At 44.9% G+C, this 23,124-nt stretch overlaps 1 protein-coding gene across 4 annotated transcripts in view; it reads left to right on the top strand.

Moving 5' to 3' along the window:
• ANKRD29 (ankyrin repeat domain 29) overlaps positions 1 to 23,124 on the top strand; it is a 62,787-nt gene that overhangs the window by 31,925 nt on the left and 7,738 nt on the right. For 3 of the 4 annotated variants that reach the window (XM_048840474.2, XM_048840476.2, XM_075125279.1), the window contains 5 exons: positions 1,850 to 1,948; positions 5,943 to 6,041; positions 11,710 to 11,808; positions 15,382 to 15,480; positions 22,337 to 22,435. In XM_048840474.2, coding sequence (XP_048696431.1) covers positions 1,850 to 1,948; positions 5,943 to 6,041; positions 11,710 to 11,808; positions 15,382 to 15,480; positions 22,337 to 22,435 — 495 coding nt within the window. The remainder of the gene's footprint in view (positions 1 to 1,849; positions 1,949 to 5,942; positions 6,042 to 11,709; positions 11,809 to 15,381; positions 15,481 to 22,336; positions 22,436 to 23,124) is intronic. The other variant, XM_048840477.2, reaches the window with a different exon arrangement.

Consider the following 23,124-nt stretch of genomic DNA (forward strand, 5'->3'; position numbering starts at 1 on the left):
ATTTCTTTGTTGCACTGGCTTTGCACTAGTGTAAATAATTCATGAGGTGCAGAGCAATGCAGAATCAGGCTTAATAAGATTTCTTAGTGAAGATAAGCCCAGATACCCTGCAAATATGTATGTGATTCTTTTCTCTATGGATGGTCATAACTTTTATTTCAGAGTAGCAGCCATGTTAGTCTGTATCCGCAAAAAGAAAAGGAGGACTTGTGGCACCTTAGAGACTAACCAATTTATTTGAGCATAAGCTTTTGTGAGCTACAGCTCACTTCATCGGATGCATTGGCATCGGTGGGAATTAGATATGAAATTAGAAATGGGCTGAAATCACAAATGTCCTGTTGCTTCTGCATAGCATATACATACAAGGAGTGGGCTGTACTTGGATTTCCAAAAAGGCAGAGAAAAACAAGGTTAAGAGATTACTTGAAATAGAACAAGTACTTTGTGCTTAGTTAAAAATGTGAGCTGTTGAGAGACACTGCCACACATTGGATGATTTTAGTGCCACACTGGTCTATAACACAAACCTAGCCAACTTCGCTCGCCTTGAAAATAGCTTGGGGAAGATTTTAGCACAAAAGGGAGTTAGGTACTTAACTCCCATTGACCTTGAAAGATGGATCTTACTGCCCTTTTGCCTTTCAGAATCTCCCATGTTGTATTCTAGGCATCAGTCCTGTGTGTGTTTTTTCCCAAGTAGAATTTTGCATGTGGAAGGATGGTGAGATCAGGGTGAGAGTCAAACTGGAAACAGATGGAATGTGAAGAAATCAGAACAGTTATTGGTTAATTAATTTTTATCAAATTGGTGCTTAATTTTGATCCAGGTTTATGCAAAACACTGAGAATCTGGTTTGCTAACTCGATTAGGCCTTTGTTTACTATAACAGAACTACAAGTTTTCTAGACTAAAATATTTTAATGTGATGTAGGGTACATGCTCTTTCACTAGTAATGTCTCACATTTGCAAGCATGATCAGTACATACATTTTTCAGAAGGGGGGTGAATTTCATCCCTATGCAAATGGTCTCTGAACAACACATACACCGCTCTTCTATTCCACGAGGCTTAAATTGAATTTAACTAGTGCATTGAGCTTGTGTGGGTGTCCTTTGCACAGGGTTGAATTCTACCCACAAAGTAGATTTCTGGCTATGGAAGTATATTTGATATAATTTCAGATACTACAGCATTTAAGACAGTGTGATCTGGTGATTAATGCAGGAATTAGGCATCCGGACAACTTGGGTTCTATTCATGACTTTGTCTCTGACCTCACTGTGTGACATTGGGCAATACCATTCAGTTCTATGTGTCAATTTCCTCCCCTATGAAGTAGGGTAATGATGCTAATCTATCTTTGCAAAGCTCTTTGAGATTCCCTGACAAAAAATTGTATTTTAGTGAAAGGTATTATTGATTATTATTTATTAATAGGGGCCATAACACGAGATCATTGCATAGTAATTATATCCTACTTGGGCTACACTGTTAAGTTCTGATCGTGCAATGGGCTCAGTGCAGAGGGAAGCTTGTTGTAGGATTGGGCTTAGCACTGAAGGCAAGTGTGTGAATGTTTGTTGCTGTAACTACTTTTATTTATTTGATTGATTCTTCACTTTTCAAAGGATTTTAAATGGCAAATGTTTAACTTTTTTTTTTAAGGTAATTTGTTGCCCCACAATTATATAAAGGGGAGAACAGTTTTTGTTCTCTGGGGAAATTATAATGAGTTATCATAAGTATCCCCCCCAGTTATGCTGAGAAGTTGTTTGTTTTAGACAGGCTGATTTATTATTAGAGGTAATAGTCTAACATACTGATTTGTTTTTCCTTATGCCCAGCTTGGCACAACAGCTCTGATGGTAGCTTCTCATTATGGCCACATAGAATGTGTGAGGGAATTGGTGTTACAAGGAGCAGACATCAATCTGCAGAGAGAGGTAAGAAACGTTCTGCATTTAAAAAAAGAGATTGCAAAAGCAACCATTACTGACTGGAATGATAGAAACCATAGTGGAGTATTACCAATTGCTTATCTGTTTGTTGCTATGCAGTATATGTACAAACAATATCTATTCGGTAGATTCTCCTGAGAATACATAGGATTTCAGAATTTTAAATTGAAAAATGAGGTGCAGGATCTACTTCTGTAAATAATCCATCAAGAGTTTCTAGTGCACCCAGTTTGTGTAGACCACTTTCATCCCTACTGCAACCCCATTGACACCAAGCATGCATTGACCATTCTATTCATTGTTGCAGTAACATGCAGATTTCAGAAAGTGATTAATAAGGAGAGGTCGCCTACCATTAAATTAAAGAGACTAGCCATAAAAATGGAGTTGGCAGAGTTACCCCAGGAATTATTCTGGCCCAGTGTGCTTTGTAATATGTTCATCTCAGTTGGCAGCAATAGACTTTATCACACATCTAAATCACACCTTACTTTGTGAGGACAGGACACGGTTGCCTCCAGTTTGTTTGTAGAACATTCATTATAACTTTAAGTCAGGGTTGGCGTTTGTGAACGTCCCATCAGTAGCAGCATCTGTAGTCATTCTGATTTGTAGGATGTCTAGACATACAACAAAATTGCTCTGTTGGCTAAGGGTCCTGAGAGAGAATAGTAATTTAACAAGAGTTTGCAGTAATGTTGGCTGACTGCAGAATAAAGTGATAGCTCAAAATAATGGCACTGTTCTCTGCACTGTAATGATAAGTGTATACATTTCTAACCACTCTTGGTTACCTGGAACTAAGACATAAATCCCCTGCTGACATCTGGAAATTATTGCCTCAACGAATGTAATAGTCAATATCATCAGTTTTCTGGAATTGATTTAACCAGTATAAAATTGCTCTATTAGTGATTATGGGTAGACTTTCAATAAGGCCCCAATCCAGCAAAGCACATAAGCACAAGCTGCTGCAAAAGTAACACCAAAAGGACAGGAACGATCTGAACTACAAGCTTTTTTGAACTCATTTTTGTGCATCACTTTGGATACGTTAACTGGGCCAGGCAGCGAATAAAGAAACAGAAAGGAATAGAACCCCTCATAGGGCAAAATTCACCCTTGTGCACAGGGTTCCTATGATGACAGGAATACAGGAGACCCTAGCTGAAGTTTAAACCCTGCATTAAAGACTTAGAGCCTTATCTTGCAAATAGATCCACATACTCAGACTTGTACTCTTGCAATCCTATTGGAGTCAGTGGGACACCGCATAGGTGGAAGGGTCCATATATGTGGCTCTGTTTTGCAAGACTGGACCCTTGAATGGTACATAGAGCCATGTAAAGGCTTTCTGCACTGGTGTGAATTTCCACATGTAGCTCCCTTTTTTCTGCCTCTCCAGATGAGATAAGAAAGCCACAAGCAAGGAAGGCAAGAGTTTCTGGGGATAATGGTGCTAACCTTCCTTTGTAAAGTGCTTTTGAGATCTACTGATGAAAAGTGCCATATAAGTGTGATATACCAGGGTACAATCCAGACTAATGAGCTGCTGTGTCACCCCTGCTCTTCAACCCTGGGTGCCTTACAATGCTTTGCTGAAGTAGCTCCCACCTGTATGGCTCACAAACAGCCTTCCAGCGTGCAAGCCACACCCTGTGTGTCTGTGTGTAACTGCAGTCTGCCAGCCACATTTGGGTTACGCTCTGCCTCTCACCAGCCTTGGTTGGGTGACCCCAACACACCCCCAGTTCCAGATTTCCCCCCAGATTTGTATATTCTGTACCACCCAGCCCCCTCCTGGGTAGTAAAAAATATTTTAAGTCCATTATTCCTTTAAGGGAACAGTATGCCAGCTTATTATGAATAGTTATTCAGACACTTCAATTCTAATATACTGGATTAGATAAAAGCATAAAACAAGTTTATTAAGAGAGAGATTTTAAGTGAGTGCAAGTAATGAGGAATGAGTGTCAGAAATGGTTACAAGAAAAATAAAGATAAGACATTCACTAATATCTAACTTAAACTATATCAGATTCAAGCAAAGTTTCTCATGCATGCTTTCAGCAGTAGCAGTCTTACTGACCAAATCCTGTAGGTCAGGATCCCTCCCCCAGAGCATTTCCAGCTGGAAGCAAGGCAACAGACACTGTGTGGAAGGGGACTCCATGCTGTTCCTTTGCTAAAATGTAGATCCCCCCCCCCCTTTTTTTTTTTCCCTGACCTCTTTCCTGCCAAAAAATGGCCACTTAGCAGGTAATGGTCTATCAGCATTGTTTACACCTGGCTGAGACAGCAGTTTACCCATTGTCTCTGAGAAACTGGTCTTGCCTCTCCCCAGACTTCTCTGGAATGCATACTTTTAGTCACGATCTCAGCTTATGTTTATAACTTCACATGTAAAACTGCTACGTGCATTTTGCCATGTTATTGATCAGCAAATTATGAGGTTGTAAAGGAAATGATACCTCACAAGACATGGCTTGTACAAAATTGTTACAATGGGGTGTGAACACAGGGGCGTATTCTGTCACAATAGGTATTAATAATAATAATATTCTCTGGTAATTTTTGTATCCCAGAAATTTAAGTCTCAAAGGGTGGATTCTCACCTTGATTTATTGATATTTTGGTGACAGAACTAGGTGTGGAAAATATTTAGGCTTTGATTCTTCGCTGTATATGAGCTGAGTTTGACAGTGGGAGTTGATTCCCTGATTCAGGCCTGCCTGGCATCTGTGAAGGATAGCATTGGCATAAGTTAGGGCTGTACAGGGACAATGGTGGGGACCTTGCACTAGTGGAGGATAAATAGGGGAGCTCTGCTGTGTGATGCCCCCTCTGTTCTTATCTATACTCCACTCCCAGTACATCCCCTTGTTCCCCTTTCATAAGGGGTAGAGAGGTACCTGGTGCAGGATGTGGTGGGAAGGTCTCCTGTGCAGGAGGGATTCTCCACTGTCTATCTTTAGCCTGTTTCAAGCCACTTTGCTCTGTTTCTGGTGACTGACTGGACTGGAGAATCTGGTCGTGAATTTTTCGAAAAGAAAAATATATTTGGGGGGCAGAGGGAAGGTGAAGTAGGAGAAGGAATAGTCTGTAAAATATCATCAGTAGACATGGTAATTGTAATAGCCTTTAAGATTTAATCAGCTGGGATACAAATATTACCAGAGAATCGTGCTTACCTCACTTTGGGCTTTCTTGTCTCACTTGAACAGGACAAGAAAATGAGTAATATAGTAGAGGCTTCACCCAGAAGCCCATTTATGTGAAGGGAATGGGAAATATGGATTTTATGCAGATAAACAGAATGTGGGATAAACATCAGTAAGGATATGATTCTGTCACAGCTTCTGTGATTTTTCCAGGATCTCCAGGACTTGTTCTGGGGAAAGGTTGGAGCAGCTGTCGACCCCGGGGCTGCTGGAGCAGCGGCCACTGGAACAGTTGATTGGCGGCCGGCCCCAGGTGCAACAGGCCAGCGGCTAACCCCAGGCACAGTGGCCCTCTGGGGCTGGAACAGCAGTGGTCACCCTCTGCTGCAGGAGCAGTGCCAGGGCTGTAGCAGCTGCAAGCCCCAGCAGCACTCCGTTTGTGTGTGGCCCAGCCCCGCACCCCCGTGTCCTGTCTCCTCCGCTCCCCTCAGGATATTTTTCATAAAAGTCGGGACAGGTTGGGGGCTTCCGTTAATTTTTGTTTATTGCCCATGACCTGTCTGTGACTCTTACTAAAAATACTCATGACAGACTCTTAACCTTAAGTTTCAGACATTTCAGTGCAGTGAGATGAGAAATGACCTCCTCCCCTAAGTTCTGTTGTATCCTCTACAGTCGCAAAGATCATCATGAGTCTGTCCAGCTATCGTTCAGTTATTCAAGTTCAATCCATTTTAATTCTGTTTATAAATGAAGTGCATACTTTATTCACATTTTATCCATGTTTGTTTGAAATGTGTTTCCTTTTTTGTTTACAGTCAGGCACAACTGCTCTGTTCTTTGCTGCACAGCAAGGCCACAATGATGTTGTGAGGTTTCTCTTTGAATTTGGTGCCTCTACTGAATTTAGAACTAAAGTAAGAGATTGGTCTGCTTTATTTCCAAAATTTAATTCTGCATTAATGGCTTGTTTCCTCTTGATCTGCGACATGGCATTACAGCAAGAGGATCATAAAATAATTTCCCTGCTTGCACATTTTCTAAGCTATGAGTAATACAGTCCTCTGGCAAAATGTTAATTCAAGGCTAGTTTTTATTGTCTAGGCTTGATAGCTTGAGGTTGATACCATTTCTTTACAGTGTATATTTTCAGATTGTGAAAGCTGCAGTGAAGAGATCAGTCCCTCTCATGCTGTCCCATAATGAGAAGAAGAGGTCACACAATGAAATTGTTGACAAGTAAATTTAGAACAAATAGAAGGAATTAACACAGTGGTGAGTCTGTGGAATTCACTGCTGTAGGAAGTTAAAGTTAAGAAGCGCTGGTTAATCATGTTTATATATACTACACGAGTAGTATGTGTGTGTTAAGAGGGGTAATTAAATCTGTTTGCTTGATGCTTTAGGATGATCATGGAAGAAATCAGGAAATCTTTTTCCCTTCATATTCAGCATTGCACTGGTGGCACTGTGTCTATTATTAAGGCAGCCTGATACTTTCTAAGACCTTGTTATAACTGCAAAACTTCTATTGTTTGAGCCGAACTCTTCCAGGCTGGGTGTCAGCCTCAGATCAAATATTTTTTTAGAAAATTTTAATCAGAACAGTTCAGCTGTTTCAAAGAATGAGGCTAGTGAAATTTCCTTTGCCGATGTTAAAATATTCTGATGAACTTTTCTTGAAAAGCTCTAGCCCCTCACCCCTATGCTTTAGGGTAGAGGCTTGCAATTTAATGGGATGGTAGCCTTACTATTAAGGATGCACCTTTTGCCATCCCATGGAAAATCCACCCAAATCTGGCCAAGTGGTAAGCCTTTGAAATATTGCAGTTCATGCATGTTCAATAGAGATTTTAAGCAGCTAAACCCTCCAAAGATTCCATCCTCATTGAGGATGCTCCACCCTGTCCCAGCTCCTGTGTGACTGGACTGTGCATGCGTCAACCCCGCAGAGCAACTGAGCATGCTGCAGCCCAGAGCTGTGGGAGGCTCAGAAAGACTTTCCCTGTAATGGCTGCTCCAAGCCAGTGTGGTACATGGTTCCCTTGTTCTCCGTGACCTTTCTGCTGGCACTCAGGAAGCTGTCTTATTTGAATGCAATGGGGATGAAAGCTAGGCTGAGGGGGGAAGGAAAGGAGTAGATTGGGACAATGGGACTGGGGGGGGGGGAGAAGAGAAACTGGGACTGGCTGGGCAAGGAGACTGGGACTAGGAGCTAAGGAGGGCAGGATTGGGAGATGGGCAGGGGAGGAGCACCCTGGGACCGGTTGGGTAAAGAAACTGGAAGGGAGGCAGGTGAAGGTGGGACTGAAATCAGGTGGGAGGAGTGTTGGCAAAGGAGACTGGGTGCTGAGGAAATGGACTGGGACTAGGATCCAGAGTGTGAAATGGGCCTGGGAGCCAGTTGGCAAGGAGGTGAGATAATACAAGCAAGTTGGAAGCTGGAGGTAGGAAGGCAACTGCAACTGGCAGGACAAAGACTGGGACAAGGAGCTTGGGAGAAGATGAGGGGACAGAAACTGAGACTGGATGAGGAGCCAGGGAAGAGAGCTGGGACTGGGAGCCAGTCAGATCACACAAGGAGCTGGGAAGGAAGGAACTGGGAGTGGGAGTTGGATGGTGAGACTGGGACTCTAAAGCTAGATGTGGAGACTGACTGGGATGATAATCTGAGGAGTAGAGACTGGAACTGGCTAGGCAAGGAAAAAATGGGACTGTGACAAGCAGCCAGGGGTAGGGAAGAAACAGGCCTGGGACGAGGACAGTTTGGAAAGAACAAAGCAGAAGGGGTCAAGTTTAGGGGAAATGAGGTGAAAAGTCTGGACCCACTGGAGTACACTCCCCTCCACAGCTTGCAATGGAACCCCAGGTTCTCAAGTCTCACCATTCCTCTGCAGTCAGAAAATATCTGTGAAACCCACTGGCAAAGTGTGTATCTCATCCCCCTCTATTGCTGGTCTGCATAGGGTATGATAACCTACTACTGCTATCAGTTCATATTTATTTAGGTCAGAAGGGACCATTATGATCATCTAGTCTGACCCCCTGCACAACGCAGGCCACAGAATTTCACCCACCACTCCTGCAAAAAACCCTCACACCTATCTGTGCTATTGAAGTCCTCAAATCGTAGTTTAAAGACTTCGAGGAGCAGAGAATCCTCCAGCAAGTGACCCGTGCCCCATGCTACAGAGGAAAGTTACTCCATTAGCTCAAGGGGCAGAGGTCTGTGCAGTGGATTTAAAGATTCCAACACAGCTGATGACCCATGTGTCATTATACTGACACCCACATGATGGAATTTGTTTCTACAGTTTGCTTTTCTTTAAATCTAGCAAAGTACACACACAACTACATTAAAAGGACACTGTTACAGTCAAGCACTCAAAAGTTAAGAAATGCCAGAATTCAGATTGTCTGTGGAACCTTAATTGGGCCCTTTGTGCATATGAATTACAATATATTTTTAAATACATGATCACTAGGATGCTTTAGGGGTCAACCCAGACCAATAAGGGATCATCACCACCTTCCCTGTAACCTTGTGTGCTGTGCTGCTTTGGCTCAGATCGCCGACATGAGAAGCATCCTCAGAGCACTGTGGCCTCACCCTGGCTGCCACCAGTTTGGTTACCCCTTCCAGGATGACACCAACAGCTCTTCTAGCCCTGTCATGTCCACTCACAAAACCGTACAAGTTCGCTGCTACTTTAAAAAAGAGACATTTCAGAGTAGCACCCGTGTTAGTCTGTATCAGCAAAAAGAAAGAGGAGTACTTGTAGCACCTTAGAGACTAAGGCATTTATTTGGGCATAAGCTTTCGTGGGCTAAAACCCACTTTGTGCCCTGCACCAGCCAGTTAGTTAAGCTGAGGATTTTACTCTTCAGTTTGAAGCACTGCACTAGGATAGCTGTGTAATAAAGCAAGATTAAGTCTATTAGGAAAGAACAGCTATTTAAATGATACCAAGCGGAAGTAATTGGGATAGAAATGGTTACAAACAAGCAACAGTAAAAATACATTTCTAAGACCCAAAGCTAACTTAGAGCCTTTGTTCCAAGCAGTTTTCTCACCACAGTTCTTCCAGCATGGCTGGCCACTCCTTAGCCAGGGCCCAACGTGCTTCATTTCTCAGTCTCCTCAGGTGAAAAATGCCAACATAACTTTGAAAGATATAAGCAGAGAGAGAAAAAGCTAATAGTCTTGCTGGAGGAGTGTAGCAAAGCCAAGACTCACTGTCATTGCGCCTCCTGCTGGTTGTCCTGGGAATTAGCTCTTTCCAGTCTAAGGAATGCCCCCTGCAGGCTAGTGTCTCACCTGCCGCTGGTCTCATTTTCCTCCCAGACCCCAGTGCCCTTTACCTTGGGGTTCTGCCCCAGTAGTACCCCCTCACTCTGGGTCCCCAACCCTCTAAACCCACCTTGCCTCAGTGGCTACTGCCAGTCATCATCTAGCCCCCTTTCACTGGGGCAGACTGCAGTCTATAATGGCTACTCATCATTCACAAGGGGGTAGGACCTGCTGCCTTTGTCTATTCTCAGGCTGACCCTCTGCAACCCCAGTACCTTTTCATAGGCCTTCATCAAGGCCTGCAGCACAGTGGTTTACTAGGCTAGAGCTCCCCATCTCCCTTTTGCCCTTCCCCAGCACTGCTCTGTTTCAAGTACCTTAGTACCTTGCTCCTAGCCCTTCCTACTCCAGGGCTAGAGTGAGACTCCTTCAGCTCCTGGCCCACAGCCCTCTTATCAGGGCCAGCTGGGCCCTGTTTGAGCTGGCCACAGATGTGGCTGGTTCCCCAATCAGCCTAGGTTTGCTGCTTTCACTCCTTTTCCCCAGCCACAGCCCTCTCCAGGGCTGCTTTTATCTCCTGTTCTGCAGAAGTGGGGCAGCTGCCCCACTGCAAGGAGGCAGGAAGGTTTCCTGGAAATGCAGTTTCCACCCTTGTTCAGTGTGTTAAGTGGCCATCCCCACGCTGATTTTCCTGATGGCTTGGTCTGCCTTGCATGTAGATGTCATTTCATTGTCTCTCCTTGCTCAGTTTACATTGGAGACACATTCAAGCAGGTGGAACCCACATTCCTTTGTCTGGGACAGTGTGATTTAAGCCCTGGCTGCCAAACACCTTTCAAGAACATATTTCCAGCACATATTAATAATTTTTCATATAGCACCCCTACATACTCCATGCAGTAATACTAAAGACCAGTGTATTGCCAGTTCACACATGATACCTTACAGATACAGATTATCACAGTGAGTTGGGGTACACTGAGTTCATCAGGGCTAACTGCTACATATGGGGGAGCCTCTTGCCCTCTGAATTGGGGGGGTCTTAGGGTCACAATCACACACTGTTCCAATACTGCTAAGTCATCCTACCCTCTCTCCCATAACCTCCCAGAGACAGACCTGGTTACAGCATCCTCCCCCTCCCTGCTCTTCTGTTGCTGCTGCTGGAACACCCTTACCCTCTGCTTTGGGAACAGCTCTCACCTTCTGCACTGGTAGCTATTTGAGTGGTGTTGGGGGATGTCTCTCCTGGGAATTACCCTTTTTCGGCATGGGCAACAGTGTTTAACAACATGGCAAGCCAGGCATTTTGTTGCTAGTTACTGCTGGTGAAGTTTCTGTCCTAGTGTCACTGCAGCTCTTTTCCATCATGGCAGTTAAGTTACATGTGAGGGAGCATGTCCTACCCTGATTTTGTACACTGACTTAATGAATAGCATCATGTCTCCCTGTAGTGGTTGACTCACAGTGCCTATAACAACCTGTGATTGCTGACACCTTTAGCTGAAGTGGTAGGGACTTAGAATCATAGAATATCAGGGTTGGAAGGGACCTCAGGAGGTCATCTAGTCCAACCCCCTGCTCAAAGCAGGACCAATCCCTAAATTTTTTTTGCCCCAGATCCCTCAAGGATTGAACTCACAACCCTGGGCTTAGCAGGCCAATACTCAAACCACTGAGCTATGCCTCCCTCCCTTGTGCCTATGGTCTGTGATCTGAGTGTTGTGTGTGCTTCCACAGTTCAATACAGATCTCATCTAGCAGTACAGTCCTGTGTCTGACTTCCCCTGCTGCCAGTTCTCAGGCAGGGAACCAGTGAGTGGGAGGCAGGGCATATCAGGAGGTCAGGCTAGGGCTAAAGGAGAATTGTGGTTGAGGTGGATCTAGTGACTGCTAGAACTGAGGTCAGCAGCATGCAACTTAGGCCATTGGATCAGAGGCCGGGTGTGCTGGCAGTCACTGTGTGGGGTGGGGTGTTCTGTTTATGAGAAGGACAAACTAGGAGTGGGGAGGGAATTAAGTTCATACAAGGGGAAAAGAATCCGAGCAGAGTTTTCTTCCTTCCCATTCCTCACAAAAGAAACCTCAGGACAAGAATTCTCCTACTGACACAGCTACGGTCTAACTTATGGGGGAAAGACTCAAAGTACAACTCACTGCAATTCACTGGCTAGATATTGCATATCTTCTGTGAGCCAAATTCTGGTACTCAGCACTTGCTTATGTCTTACGGACCCGTTCTGTATAGCATTTGCCTTCTCTTCTTATTGTCCCCATTCTTTGCTTGTTTGCAGGATGGCGGTACCGCTCTGTTAGCAGCTTGTCAGTATGGCCACACGCGAGTGGTGGAAACTCTATTGAAGCATGGTGCCAACATACATGATCAACTATGTGTGAGTTCATTGTTTGTTCCGCTGTCAGTGGTGTTTATATCTACTTCCAAAGTGTGGAGTTTTACAGTTCAGCTACTACAGATTGTCTTAGCACCAGTGCAGTAAGGCATTTGCCAAAGGTTCTCTTTTTATACATTTTTAATGTAACTGTTATTAATTGTGTGTTCGTTACGATACTGGGAGAAAGGTACAAAGCCAAGAAGGAAAATTTAGTTGGTCTATATTACCAAGTTAGGTCATCTGAACTACATCATTCACGGCTGTGAAAAATTTCACTCTCTGTGCGATGTAATTAAGCCATCCTAAGCCCTGGTATCGATACTGCTGCGTCAATGGAAGAATTCTTCTGTTACCCTACCTGACGTCTTTCAGAAGTGGATTTACTACAGTGATGGATGAACCCCTTCCCTTGCTGTAGTAAATGTCTATTCTGCAGCAATGGCACACTTCTACCGTATACCTCTCCTTTTGTGTATTGTGGCTGAAAGGAAAACTTTCAAATCTTTGGGCCTGATTCTCCATGCCCATTGTGTCATTTTTCACACGCCGGAGTAAATAGCTACATAAGGTGCAAGGCAGTGGAGGATCAGGCCTTTAGTTTTTCTCTTGACATGCGGATATCGTTACAGGTAGAACTGCAGTTACATTTTCTTAACATCATTACATGCTGACATTCAGTTAAAGTGAAGATACTGGGGGAATGTACCTCTCTCACCTGACAATGCTTTGAAAACAAATAAAAATAAATAACTGGTACAAATGACTTGATGGACATAATATAGCTGGATTTTCAGAGAGCTGGAAGGGGCTGATCAGGCCCTGGATGAATCCCCATCTGATTTACTGTGGTAGAGTTGCATACAAGCATAATAAAACAAAAATGCATGGCTTTGCACCCTCTGCCACCCTTCCGTAACTCAAGTCAACCCAGACAAAAAGGAAGTCATCCTCTGTGGGGTTATGATGTTCTCTCAGCTAACTCTACTGGAGCTAAGTCCCATGATGGGAAGTGCTCCCATAAGGTGCTAAGTCCCTTCATCCCCCCTCATTTCACAGCAATGTTCAACATCTTCCAGTTTCAAGCCCTAAACACACAGTATCCCCTGTGTGTAACATACCTGGCTATGACTTCCTGTTCCATGTTTGCTGTTGCATAGTGATTACTTTTTTTACCCTGAGGGGCCATATTTAGCCATGTTTGTCACTTCCTGGTAGGGTGTGCGCTATGTATTTCCACTGAGGTCTAAAATAACATTTGCCACATCCAACGCATGCACTTAGATGTGAAGGCAATAAAGTAACCTCCCTGCCATCTCTCTAGGAATGGAGCAGCATTCTTAATTGTATTTATAAGCTTGTTTTGATTACCCGTAGCCATTTTTTTTAGAAGTTGTGCAATAACACCCTTATGTAGGCAGTTAAAAAATTAAAATAAAAGAGAATTCAGAGGAAAACAAGTATTAGCTCTGCTTCTTTTGCATAGCGCTGCTGAATTAAGTTTGCAAGGTGGTGGTGGTGTCTGGCTGCCTACTTGGTTGGCAAGCTTCCATGCAAGAAGGAGTTCAAACCCAAGCTTGTCAGAGCAATTATTCTAAAAGCATCAGGATTTCACTTTCAATCTTTAAGCTGACTAAATGTTAGCAGTGTGGGGAAGAGAAGGAGCCCTAATTAAAAGGAAACCTTTTTTGCATTGATTGGTGCTGTAATAAAGAGCTGTTTTCAGATTACTAAACATTATTTGTTCTGAAAGAGGAACTTGAACAGAAGGACTCCTGTTGTGTCTGTCTGGTGCACACAGCCTGCAAAAGGGGCTAAACACAATTACCCAACCTTGTGCGCCTGCCAACTAGCCAGACACCATCTAGCCTTCAGTGTGCCCAAGTAACCCATACATTACTTGTATGTTGGAACAAGTCAGTGTGCAATCGAATATAATAATCTAATGGCTTGTCCACGTAGCACATTACTGCATGGGAAGCCATGGTGTGAATCTACAGACCACCAGCTTGCCACATAGTAACATCCTGTGTGGACACTGCTACAGCTCAGTGAAAGTACCAGAGTGTAGCTTAGCGTATTGTCCTTTCAAGTAGTAGCACTTCAGCCGCACTCTAGGACTTTCATTGCACTCTAGCAGTGTCCGCCTGGGATGTTACTGCACAGCAAGCTGTGCACTGTAGATTCATATTATGGCTTGCCATGTAAGCAAGCCCTAAAACCCATGAAGTATAAGAAACCTAGCCAAAGAGAAATATGGGAAATAAAATCTCGTCCATCAAACACTTCTTCTGATTCCCAAGATCTCAACCCTCTTGGCATCAGGGGCAAACTTTCCAAATCTGGGACCTGAAGCAAGGACCACTGGCAACCCACTGATGCTGGACCAGGTCTCTGGTGATTGGAAAAAATAAGGTCTTCTATTGTCTAAGTAGCGCAGCTGAATATAAACAACTGCAGTTAGTCCCAGTGTAGTGATGTACCACCAACATGTAAGCAAGGGGCTTTTGCTAAAATATTCCCCTTAGCCTGTGATAAGCTTAGTGTGCCGGGGAGAATGCAGTTGCAGAGGGAGGGTGGAGCGGGTTTAGCATCTTATTAATTTGTTTACCCATTTAAACCAAAACACTTCCTCTTAACCATAGGGGAAACAAAATTCCCTTAATATGCACTTCAGTGGGAACTACACAGGCAGAGACTGCATCATGTCTGAATGCCTGTCCCAACACCAATGCAAGTTTCCACTCTTAGCTAGACAAATAAAACATTACAGCTGACTGAAATTTTGAAACCTTTTTTTCATTGGAAAATGGCCTTTTTCCAAAGAAGAACCTAAAAATGTTTGACTTTTGGAAACCTAACACAGAAAATGTTTTTGGATGTCAAAAGCTGAAAACATCTACAATTTAAAAAAAAAAATGTTTTTTGTTGAAAAGCCAAAAACTATCAGTGAAGTGTTTTGAAAAATCAAAAATTGTTAATTTCTTTCAAAAGCTTTTATAGAAAATACCATTTTCCAGCCAGGTCCACAAACTACCTTGCTGTGTGTAAGCCACTGGTAAGTGTTTCTATTTCAGGTCCTCCTTTTATGGCTGCTCTACAGAGATGAGTCTACTGCAACTGCCAGCCAAAGGAGTTAATCCTTCAGCTCGACTGGTAGAAGTTAGTGATTTTAGGCCCCAATTCAGCAAAGTGCTTACGCAGATGCTTTAAATTAAATACATGGTTAAGTCCATCCTTCTTTAGCAAAGCACTTAAGAACTTTGCTGCATAGGGATGGACTTAAGTATGTGCTTAAGTGCTTTGGTGACTTGGAGGCCTTAACATGGCAGGCCCTGGGTTCAAATCTCAGCTTTGACCCATGATTGCAGACATTACATTTGTATACGTAAGAGGAATGCTACACACCCAGTCTAGTTTGTTGTGAACTAAACTCAGGATTTTGGTGATGACGAGTTTCTTGTGTGTAGCTATTTATACGTTATTAAGTTGCATAATGGCACAGACAGGGAAATATGTTTTGATGTAAATATCTAGTGTAGCTTTACCAATTAAGCTTTATTTATTTTTACTCAGGATGGAGCTACTGCACTTTTTCTGGCTGCCCAAGGAGGTTATCTGGATGTCATCAGATTATTGTTATCTTCAGGAGCAAAGGTCAACCAGCCAAGGCAGGTAATGTTCAGCATTGCACTACCAAAGCAGAGACGGCATTTAATTAACATTCTCTTGCTAAAAATATGGCTGGAATTTTCAAAGGCCCTAAGGGAGTTAATCTTTCAACTGAAGCTGGGCACCTAATGTCCTCAGGCCCCTTTGAAATTCCATCTTAAAACACTAGCAGTCGATAGTACTCCACATATCCCCTGCTAAAGTCAACCAGTCAGATTTATGTATTTATTAAAACCCAACCACAGCTATGTCTTTGGTATCAAAGTTAATCTTTGATAAAAAGCTTTGACTTTGAGTTTACTTTATGCTGTCTATACACACTGTAATAATCAGTCGTAAATTGTAGTTTAACCTCCTTAAACATTTGGTACCTGTACAACTGCCATCCCTGTTTCAACTTAGTTGCTCTCTAGGTTCTGATGCATAACCACATGCATAACTTTAAGCATGAGAGTAGATCCATTGAAGACAGTGGAGCTACTCTCCTGCTTTGTTACACAATGTGCTTAGTGCTTTGCTGGATCAGACACTACTGCTTTGGGGGCCGAATCCAACTCCCGTTAAAGTCAAGTGGAGTTGATTCAGGCCTCAAGGGAATGCAAACATTTTAAACTACATCAGGAAGTAAATACAGATGAAAGGTTTCTAACGTATCCATAATTTTGCCTCCTTGTATCTGAAGAGGGTGTCTTAATAGGTCAGCCATTTTTTTTGCCTTTGGATGCTGACATGCATGTAAAATGAGCACTTATGTATCTAGCCACCAATTTGAGCATCCAGATGGGGATTTGCAGATCTTACTTAGATACCCATATTAGAAAACGGGGTTTCCCAGGATGCTTGATTTTACATCAGAGAGTCTCACCTAAGGGTTGCTAAACCAGTTCAAATAAGCTAATCTACCCTGAATCTTCACCACACTTAACCTGTACATTTAAAAATATTTGGGTAATGTTCCCTTCTTGCATTGTTCATGTATGTCTCTGCTAGCTGGCTGAGGTTTACTGGTTTCAGCTGGGTAGGAAATGAGGAAATAGGAGAAAATGGGATGAGAGAGCCCTAATACAGTGCAGAATGTAGTATGTGAATAGGCTGTCTAGCTTTTCCTATATTTCCTGACTTCTTACCCAGAAGAGCCCAGCAAGTCACAGCCGGGCAGCAGAGAATTACATGTACTGCTTCAGCAGCTTCTGTGAGGGCCATGGGTGTCTTTTCATTGGAAAAATCTCTGCTGCTACTTAGCACAAGGAAATAGGACCATCCATTCATATACCTGTATATCCACATTGAGACCATCCTACCCCTCTGTCTGTACCCTCTCCCTTAGCCACCAGTTTATAGGTAGAAAGTTGGCAGGTGTTCTCTGAGCTGATGCTTAAATTACTCCTTGGCTACAGTCTCTCTGGCTTTGTCTAGACTGTGATTTGTTAAAAGGTGGTAACCAACACATTCTAGGTATCTAGGGCAGTGTATACTTTAATATGAGCTAAACCAGTCAAGATAAAGCTATGGGGACAGCCGAGCTTTAACTCGACCATGTTAAAGTGTACACTGCCTTGTCTACACTATACTCTTAGCTAACATGTCAACTAAGTAAGATGTTCTAACACCTAATAATAACACACTCTTAAACTGAAGTCCAGGCCGAGCCTCTCTGTCTTGTCTCTAAGGGTATGTCTATGTAACCCATGCCCTAAGTTCCCTGTAAACCGCACCGCCGCGCAGCAGCCTATTTAGCACCACGCAGGCGCTCAGAGAACCCGCCCGGGGACCTGTCACCTGCCGTGGCTGGGGGAGGGGCACCCCTCCTCCGGTCCCAACCTGCCATGGCCGGGACCTGCCGCAGCTGGGGCGCCCCTCCCGCAGCCTGAACGAGGCCAGGTCAGTGCAGCCTCAGCTGCAGCTGGGGCAGCCCTACCCCAGCCGGGGCAGCCTGGCCCAAACCCAGGTGACCTAGCTTAGACCCAGCTGCGGCGGCCTGGCTCCAGGGCAGCACGACCTGAACCTGCGTGGCCCAGCCGAGGCGGCCCGGCCTGGCCTGAACCTGGGCGGCCCAGCCTAGACCCAGCTGCTCCAGGGCGGCCCTGCCTGGCCCCAGCCGTGGCCGGGGCAGCGTGGCCCCAACCCAGCTGCTGCCAGGGCAGCCTGGCCCAAACCCGGGTGGCCTGGCCCAGACCCAGCCGTGGCCAGGGCGCCCCTCCCTCAACCCAGCCCGGATCTCTGGGGTCAGGGGAGGGGTGCCTGTCCTGTGGCCCCAGCCCCAGAGCTTCTGCGGCAGGGAGAGGCGCTTCTCCTCTGCCAGCCGAGGTGCTGCTGTGGGGGGAGAGAGCTAGGGGGAGTCTTCTCTCCCCGCCGTAGCCCCAGAGCACTGTCCTGCATCCCAAATCCCTCATCCCAGCCCCACCCCAGAGCCCACACCTCCAGCCGGAGTTCCCAACCCCCTGCCCCAGCCCTGAACCCCTTCCCATACTCCGAACCCCTCGGACTCACCCCCACCACATGAATTTTGTTATGTGCACCAATATGGAGGTGATGTGTCCTCCATATTGGTGCCCATAACAAAATTCATTCCGCACATGGGTGGGGAAAATGAGAGGGAACACTGTATGCCTGCAGGGTGTGGTGCTCTGAATACTTCTGGTGGCACCTAAACAACCTAGAGATTGATGAATCCGTTATAGCCTTGGTTAAAATCCATGGGGGCTTTAGCTCATGCAGTAGAGGCTCATGCACTAAGTTTCAGAGGTCCCAGATTCGATCCCGCCCGCCGACAACCGGGGTCTGTCAGCATTACATCTGCACAGTAATTAAACACCTGTGGCTGGCCTGGGTCAGCTGACTCAGGATTGCTGGTTGGGCTCGGGCTGCGGGGCTGTTAACTGAGGTGTAGACATTTGGGCTATGGCTGGGGTCTGGGACTCTCCCCCCTGATAGGGATTCCCAGGGCCCTGGCTCCAGCTCGAGCCCAGGCATCTCTACAGCAATTTTACAACCCCACAGTCTGAGCTCCACGAGCCTGAGTCATCTGACCTGGACCCACCACTGCTATGTTGCAGATCTTTTATTCCAGTGTAAAAGTACCCTAGCAGTCTAGACCTAGATCGGTGCAAGGTTCCTTTTGGCCTTTGCTAAGTTCGGTACCTAGTGACCAGCTGCTAAGTTTAGCTCTGGATAAATTCCGTGGTGTTTATGTCTGGAATCTTTGTTTGGGCCCATCTCTAATCTGAACTGTTTTCTTAACAAATGAAAAGCCCGTTATTATCACTCTGATAATTAAAGAAATGGCTTGATGGGCTTTCATCACTTCCCCCGCCCCGCCCACAAAAATTAGCCTTGGTTCAAGTGTGAGAAATATCCATCCAAGAGTGATATTTAAACAGTGCTCCTCAACCAGCAACTGCAACATTGCTATATTGCCATCACTGATGTAGTAAGTATTTCCTGGTGCTATGTTGCACTGTATATAAGGCTGGCCTTAGGCTTTGTAGGTCCCTATGTGAAGTAAAACTTACCAGACCCCATCCTTCTCTTTCCCCCCTCACCACCAGGCCCTCTTTCTGTCTTGCTCTCGTGAATGTACATCTCAACATTTACATTATTTAATAATGTAGCTTTGGGACCAATTTCATTTGTTTCTTCCTTAACAGTATAATTTCTGCCTGCACAGACATCCTTTCCTTCCTTGTGACGTTGTGACAAGGTCTCCATGGGGGCTGCACTGACATTCTTTTGCCATCATGTGGTCTAGACAGAGCTTTGGGAGCAGCATCTGAAGCCTGGTACAGGCTAGCTTTCTTTGCCGCTCTAACTCCAAAACAAATATCAGAGCGGTAGTCGTGTTAGTCTGTATCCACAAAAACAACGGGGAGTCCGGTGGCACCTTATGGACTAACAAACCAAGATGGTTGTTTGCCAGTGAGGTTCACATGAAGGGTGACATGCTGCATCACACCAAGTTTTTAGTCTTAGATGCCAGGGGACGATCAAAATATTCAGTCTCTGAAAATTCAGCTTTTAAAGGGTTTTTTATATTATTTTCCATATAACATGCGTTGTGTGTGTGTGTATAGACACACACAATAAAACCTACAGACATTTTACGTGTGGATCAAGAAAGCATTGTTATAAGCAAGGGGACAGAACTGCAACTGGTGTAAAAGGCACAGCTCCGTTGCCGTCAGTGGAGCTATGCCAGTTAACACCAGCTGAGGACCAGACTCTTAAGGTTACGCAGCGCATCTGCCATGGGGCTCCTTAGTGGTAGTGCCATGAACACCATGGTTACTACCTTGATTTGGCCCCTCCTAAAAATCCAAAACCACATCCAAACACTGGTGAATAGTAAAGTCCAGAGCCACAAAGCGGTCTCTTGAATTAGTGGAGTAAGATAAAGGTCAGCATAAATGTATGTCAGGAGGGAATGATATGATGATAGGTTATAGGGCTGTTAGGTGTAGCCAGATACAGTTTGTCTCTTTGTTTGCAATCACATAAGAAAATAAATATAGTTTTAATATAGGTAATGTATTTAAAATTCCCTATATTAGAAATATAATGGCCACATCAGGTCCAACCAAGCTCTGTTTGGGAAAGGATCCAGTGGCGATGGGGAAGAGAAAGGCAAAGGTAGCTTAGAGCCACCTTTTGACCTCCCCCAATCCCAGGGCAGCCAATGGCGGCTCTTACTGAACCTGGCTGGTAACACACACCTGTGAGCTGTTAGACAATTGGGAATGGCTGAAGTGCAGCAGCACTTTGGCAGTGCTCACTATGCTGTGGGGTGGGAGTGAAATTGTTTAGACTCCACTGCGCTGGCTCTGTGCTACTGAGGAGTCCTGTATACAAGGTTTCAGAGTAACAGCCGTGTTAGTCTGTATTCGCAAAAAGAAAAGGAGTACTTGTGGCACCTTAGAGACTAACCAATTTATTTGAGCATGAGCTTTCGTGAGCTACAGCTCACTTCATCGGATACTTGAGCTCATGCTCAAATAAATTGGTTAGTCTCTAAGGTGCCACAAGTACTCCTTTTCTTTCTGTATACAAGGGAAATCCTCAGATGGCTTTTTTAGGGCAGCTTCATGTCTTTTTTTTGCACCATGGACCTGTGCAAAGGGGACACATGTCAGGGGCCAAGCAGCTGGCCTAACATGTAAATATTGTACCTATTTGGATGGTACCACTCTCCTCACCCACTGGGGACACCAATCTCGGAGGAAGAAGCTGCAGCTAACAATTTGCCTATGTACTGTATCCTGCTCTGCCCCCAACTTCATTTGTTTTTGTCATCTTTGCGTGTAAGCTCTTCAGGGCATGCACAGTCTCCTACTGTGTGTTTTAACAGCACCTACCATAATCAGTGCCCTGATCCTTTGGGCACTACTGCAATATAAATAATAGTGTTATCATTTCCTTCTGCTTCTTTTTATTCATATAGGTAAAACCTTAACTTAGCCTGAACTAAAGCAAAGCTACCAAGTCCCCTGTGCTAAACTTGTCTCGTCGTGTTTTGCAATTCTTACATACGTAGAACCACAAATTGCGCAATACATGTTCTATGTGCAGATTTCCCTGTTTTGATGGGGCTTGGATCTTTTCCAGACTTTCCCAGCTCATGACTCTGGTGCCATATCCTAGCGCTCTCTGCTGGACAAAGTTTAAAAATGATCATGAAACACTTGAGTCATTGAGGGGGGAAAAGCTGTATATTGGAGATGGACAATTTTTGCCATCCCACTTGTTAGCGTGAGTTATATATATGCTCTGCATAAAAGAGAGCCTTTGAATTTTATTTTTGGATCACAAAGAAAATTCACTGTGTAAACAGGATGTATACTAGGATGTGGGCAGCCACTGTGATATCAATGAGAACATAGATACAGAAATTATTCAAGAAAAAAAAAGCTCCTTTTTTTTTTCATTATTACTGTGTATTGGGCCTTAACTATGAAACCATGATTTCAGGATGTATCTTTGCTCTTTCTGTGCATCAGAAAAGACAGAAATGTAAAGGCTCGGCATGTATCAATGGGAGGAATGTTCTGCCCATTCGACCAAATGTGCTTAACCATTTTCCCACCAAATGTGCTAAACAGCGAGCTGGTGAGCACACAGTTGGTGAGAATAAAAAGGATTTAACAATAAAAAGGAAAGTAGGGTTCTATGTATGTAGTGTAAAATGTTCAGCTTGGTTATGCGTGGGGAATTAGGTTTGATACTTCCATTCCACAACAATGGGAGAGGTCTGCCTAATACACTCAGCTCCCAAATGGTGCTTAAATGAAACCGTCTGTGTCTAGTTATGGCAGTGGTCCCCAAACTTTTCACGGTCGTGCCCCCCCTTACTCCTGTTCCCCTTACTCCGCCCTCCTCCGCATGGAGCCAGAGCCAGGAGCAGGGCCATGGCGGCAGGGGTAAGGGGGCTGAGGGCAAGTCTTGGGCCAAGAGCGGAGCCGCAGCTGGGAATGGAGCTGCAGCCAGGGGCTGAGGCTGGGGGCAGGGCTGGGGCCAGGACTAGGAACGGAACCATGGCTGGGCCGTGGTCGGGGATCAAGGCTGGGGCTGGGAGCAGAGCCTCAGTCAGGAGCTGGGGCTGCGACAGAGCTGGGGGCAGAGCAGGGCTTGGTAGCACTCCCTTCCCATGCCCCGTGGGGGCTGGCCCAGGCCCTGCCACGCCCCCCCAAACATTCCTCCATGCCCCCCTAGGGGAGCAAATCTCACAGTTTGGGGACCACTGTTTTTATAGCATAAGATTTTATTAAGGTATCCAAGCTCACTCCTTCCAGTAGCCAGAATCTAGCAGTGAGCTGTCAGAGAGCAGTGTCACAAAGTGAAGTCTATATCAGTCTTGTTTTGCTTGAAGGACGGGACAGCTCCTTTGTGGATAGCATCTCAGATGGGTCACAGCGAGGTAGTGAGGGTAATGCTGCTCCGGGGAGCTGATCGAGATGCCACACGGAACGTGAGTAATTTTCACTTTTGGAGTGACTCTTAAAGGGAGACTGCCCATTTTCTTAGCAACTTTCATCAGAGGATCTCCGCACACTATACATCAATTAATTTAGTCTCAGACCACCCCGGTGAGATAAGAAAAAATAATGATGCCTAATGTACTGTTGGGGAAACCGAGGCAGAGACACATTGCAGTTAGCTCAAGATCACACACACAAATTCTATGGTGGACATGGAAATAGGACTTACATCCTCAGGAATCTTCTAGGGCCCCAAAGCCATCTGCATGAAAGCATTACACCTCTGTACAAGTTTGGGGATCCCTGTATCCCCTCTCCTTGTCAGGCAGTGCAGCTCCAGTGAGCCAGGATGCCATGAGCTGCCCTTTCCCTCGGCCTCTGGGCCCATCCTTTTGTAGGGGTTCTTTAGTGCAGGAGATGGGGAAAGAAAAGTTCGTACAAATTCCCTGTGGTGTTAGAGATGAGTGAGACTGAAGATGATGCGTGTTGTCCCCAGCTTTACCCTTCCTGCATTCTCCCTCCCTGCTCCCCATTCAGAGATCCCTGGATTTGCAGATGGCCCACCATGAATTCCAGAGACAGACGGAATGATGCTGTGGAGGTGGATATGCAAAGATCATGCATGGAGGGGACTATCCCTACATGGAGTCAGTGGGAACAACCCTCCATTCAGTCAGAG

Source organism: Caretta caretta, chromosome 2, assembly GCF_965140235.1.
Source record: "Caretta caretta isolate rCarCar2 chromosome 2, rCarCar1.hap1, whole genome shotgun sequence".
NCBI classification, from domain to species: domain Eukaryota; kingdom Metazoa; phylum Chordata; order Testudines; family Cheloniidae; genus Caretta; species Caretta caretta.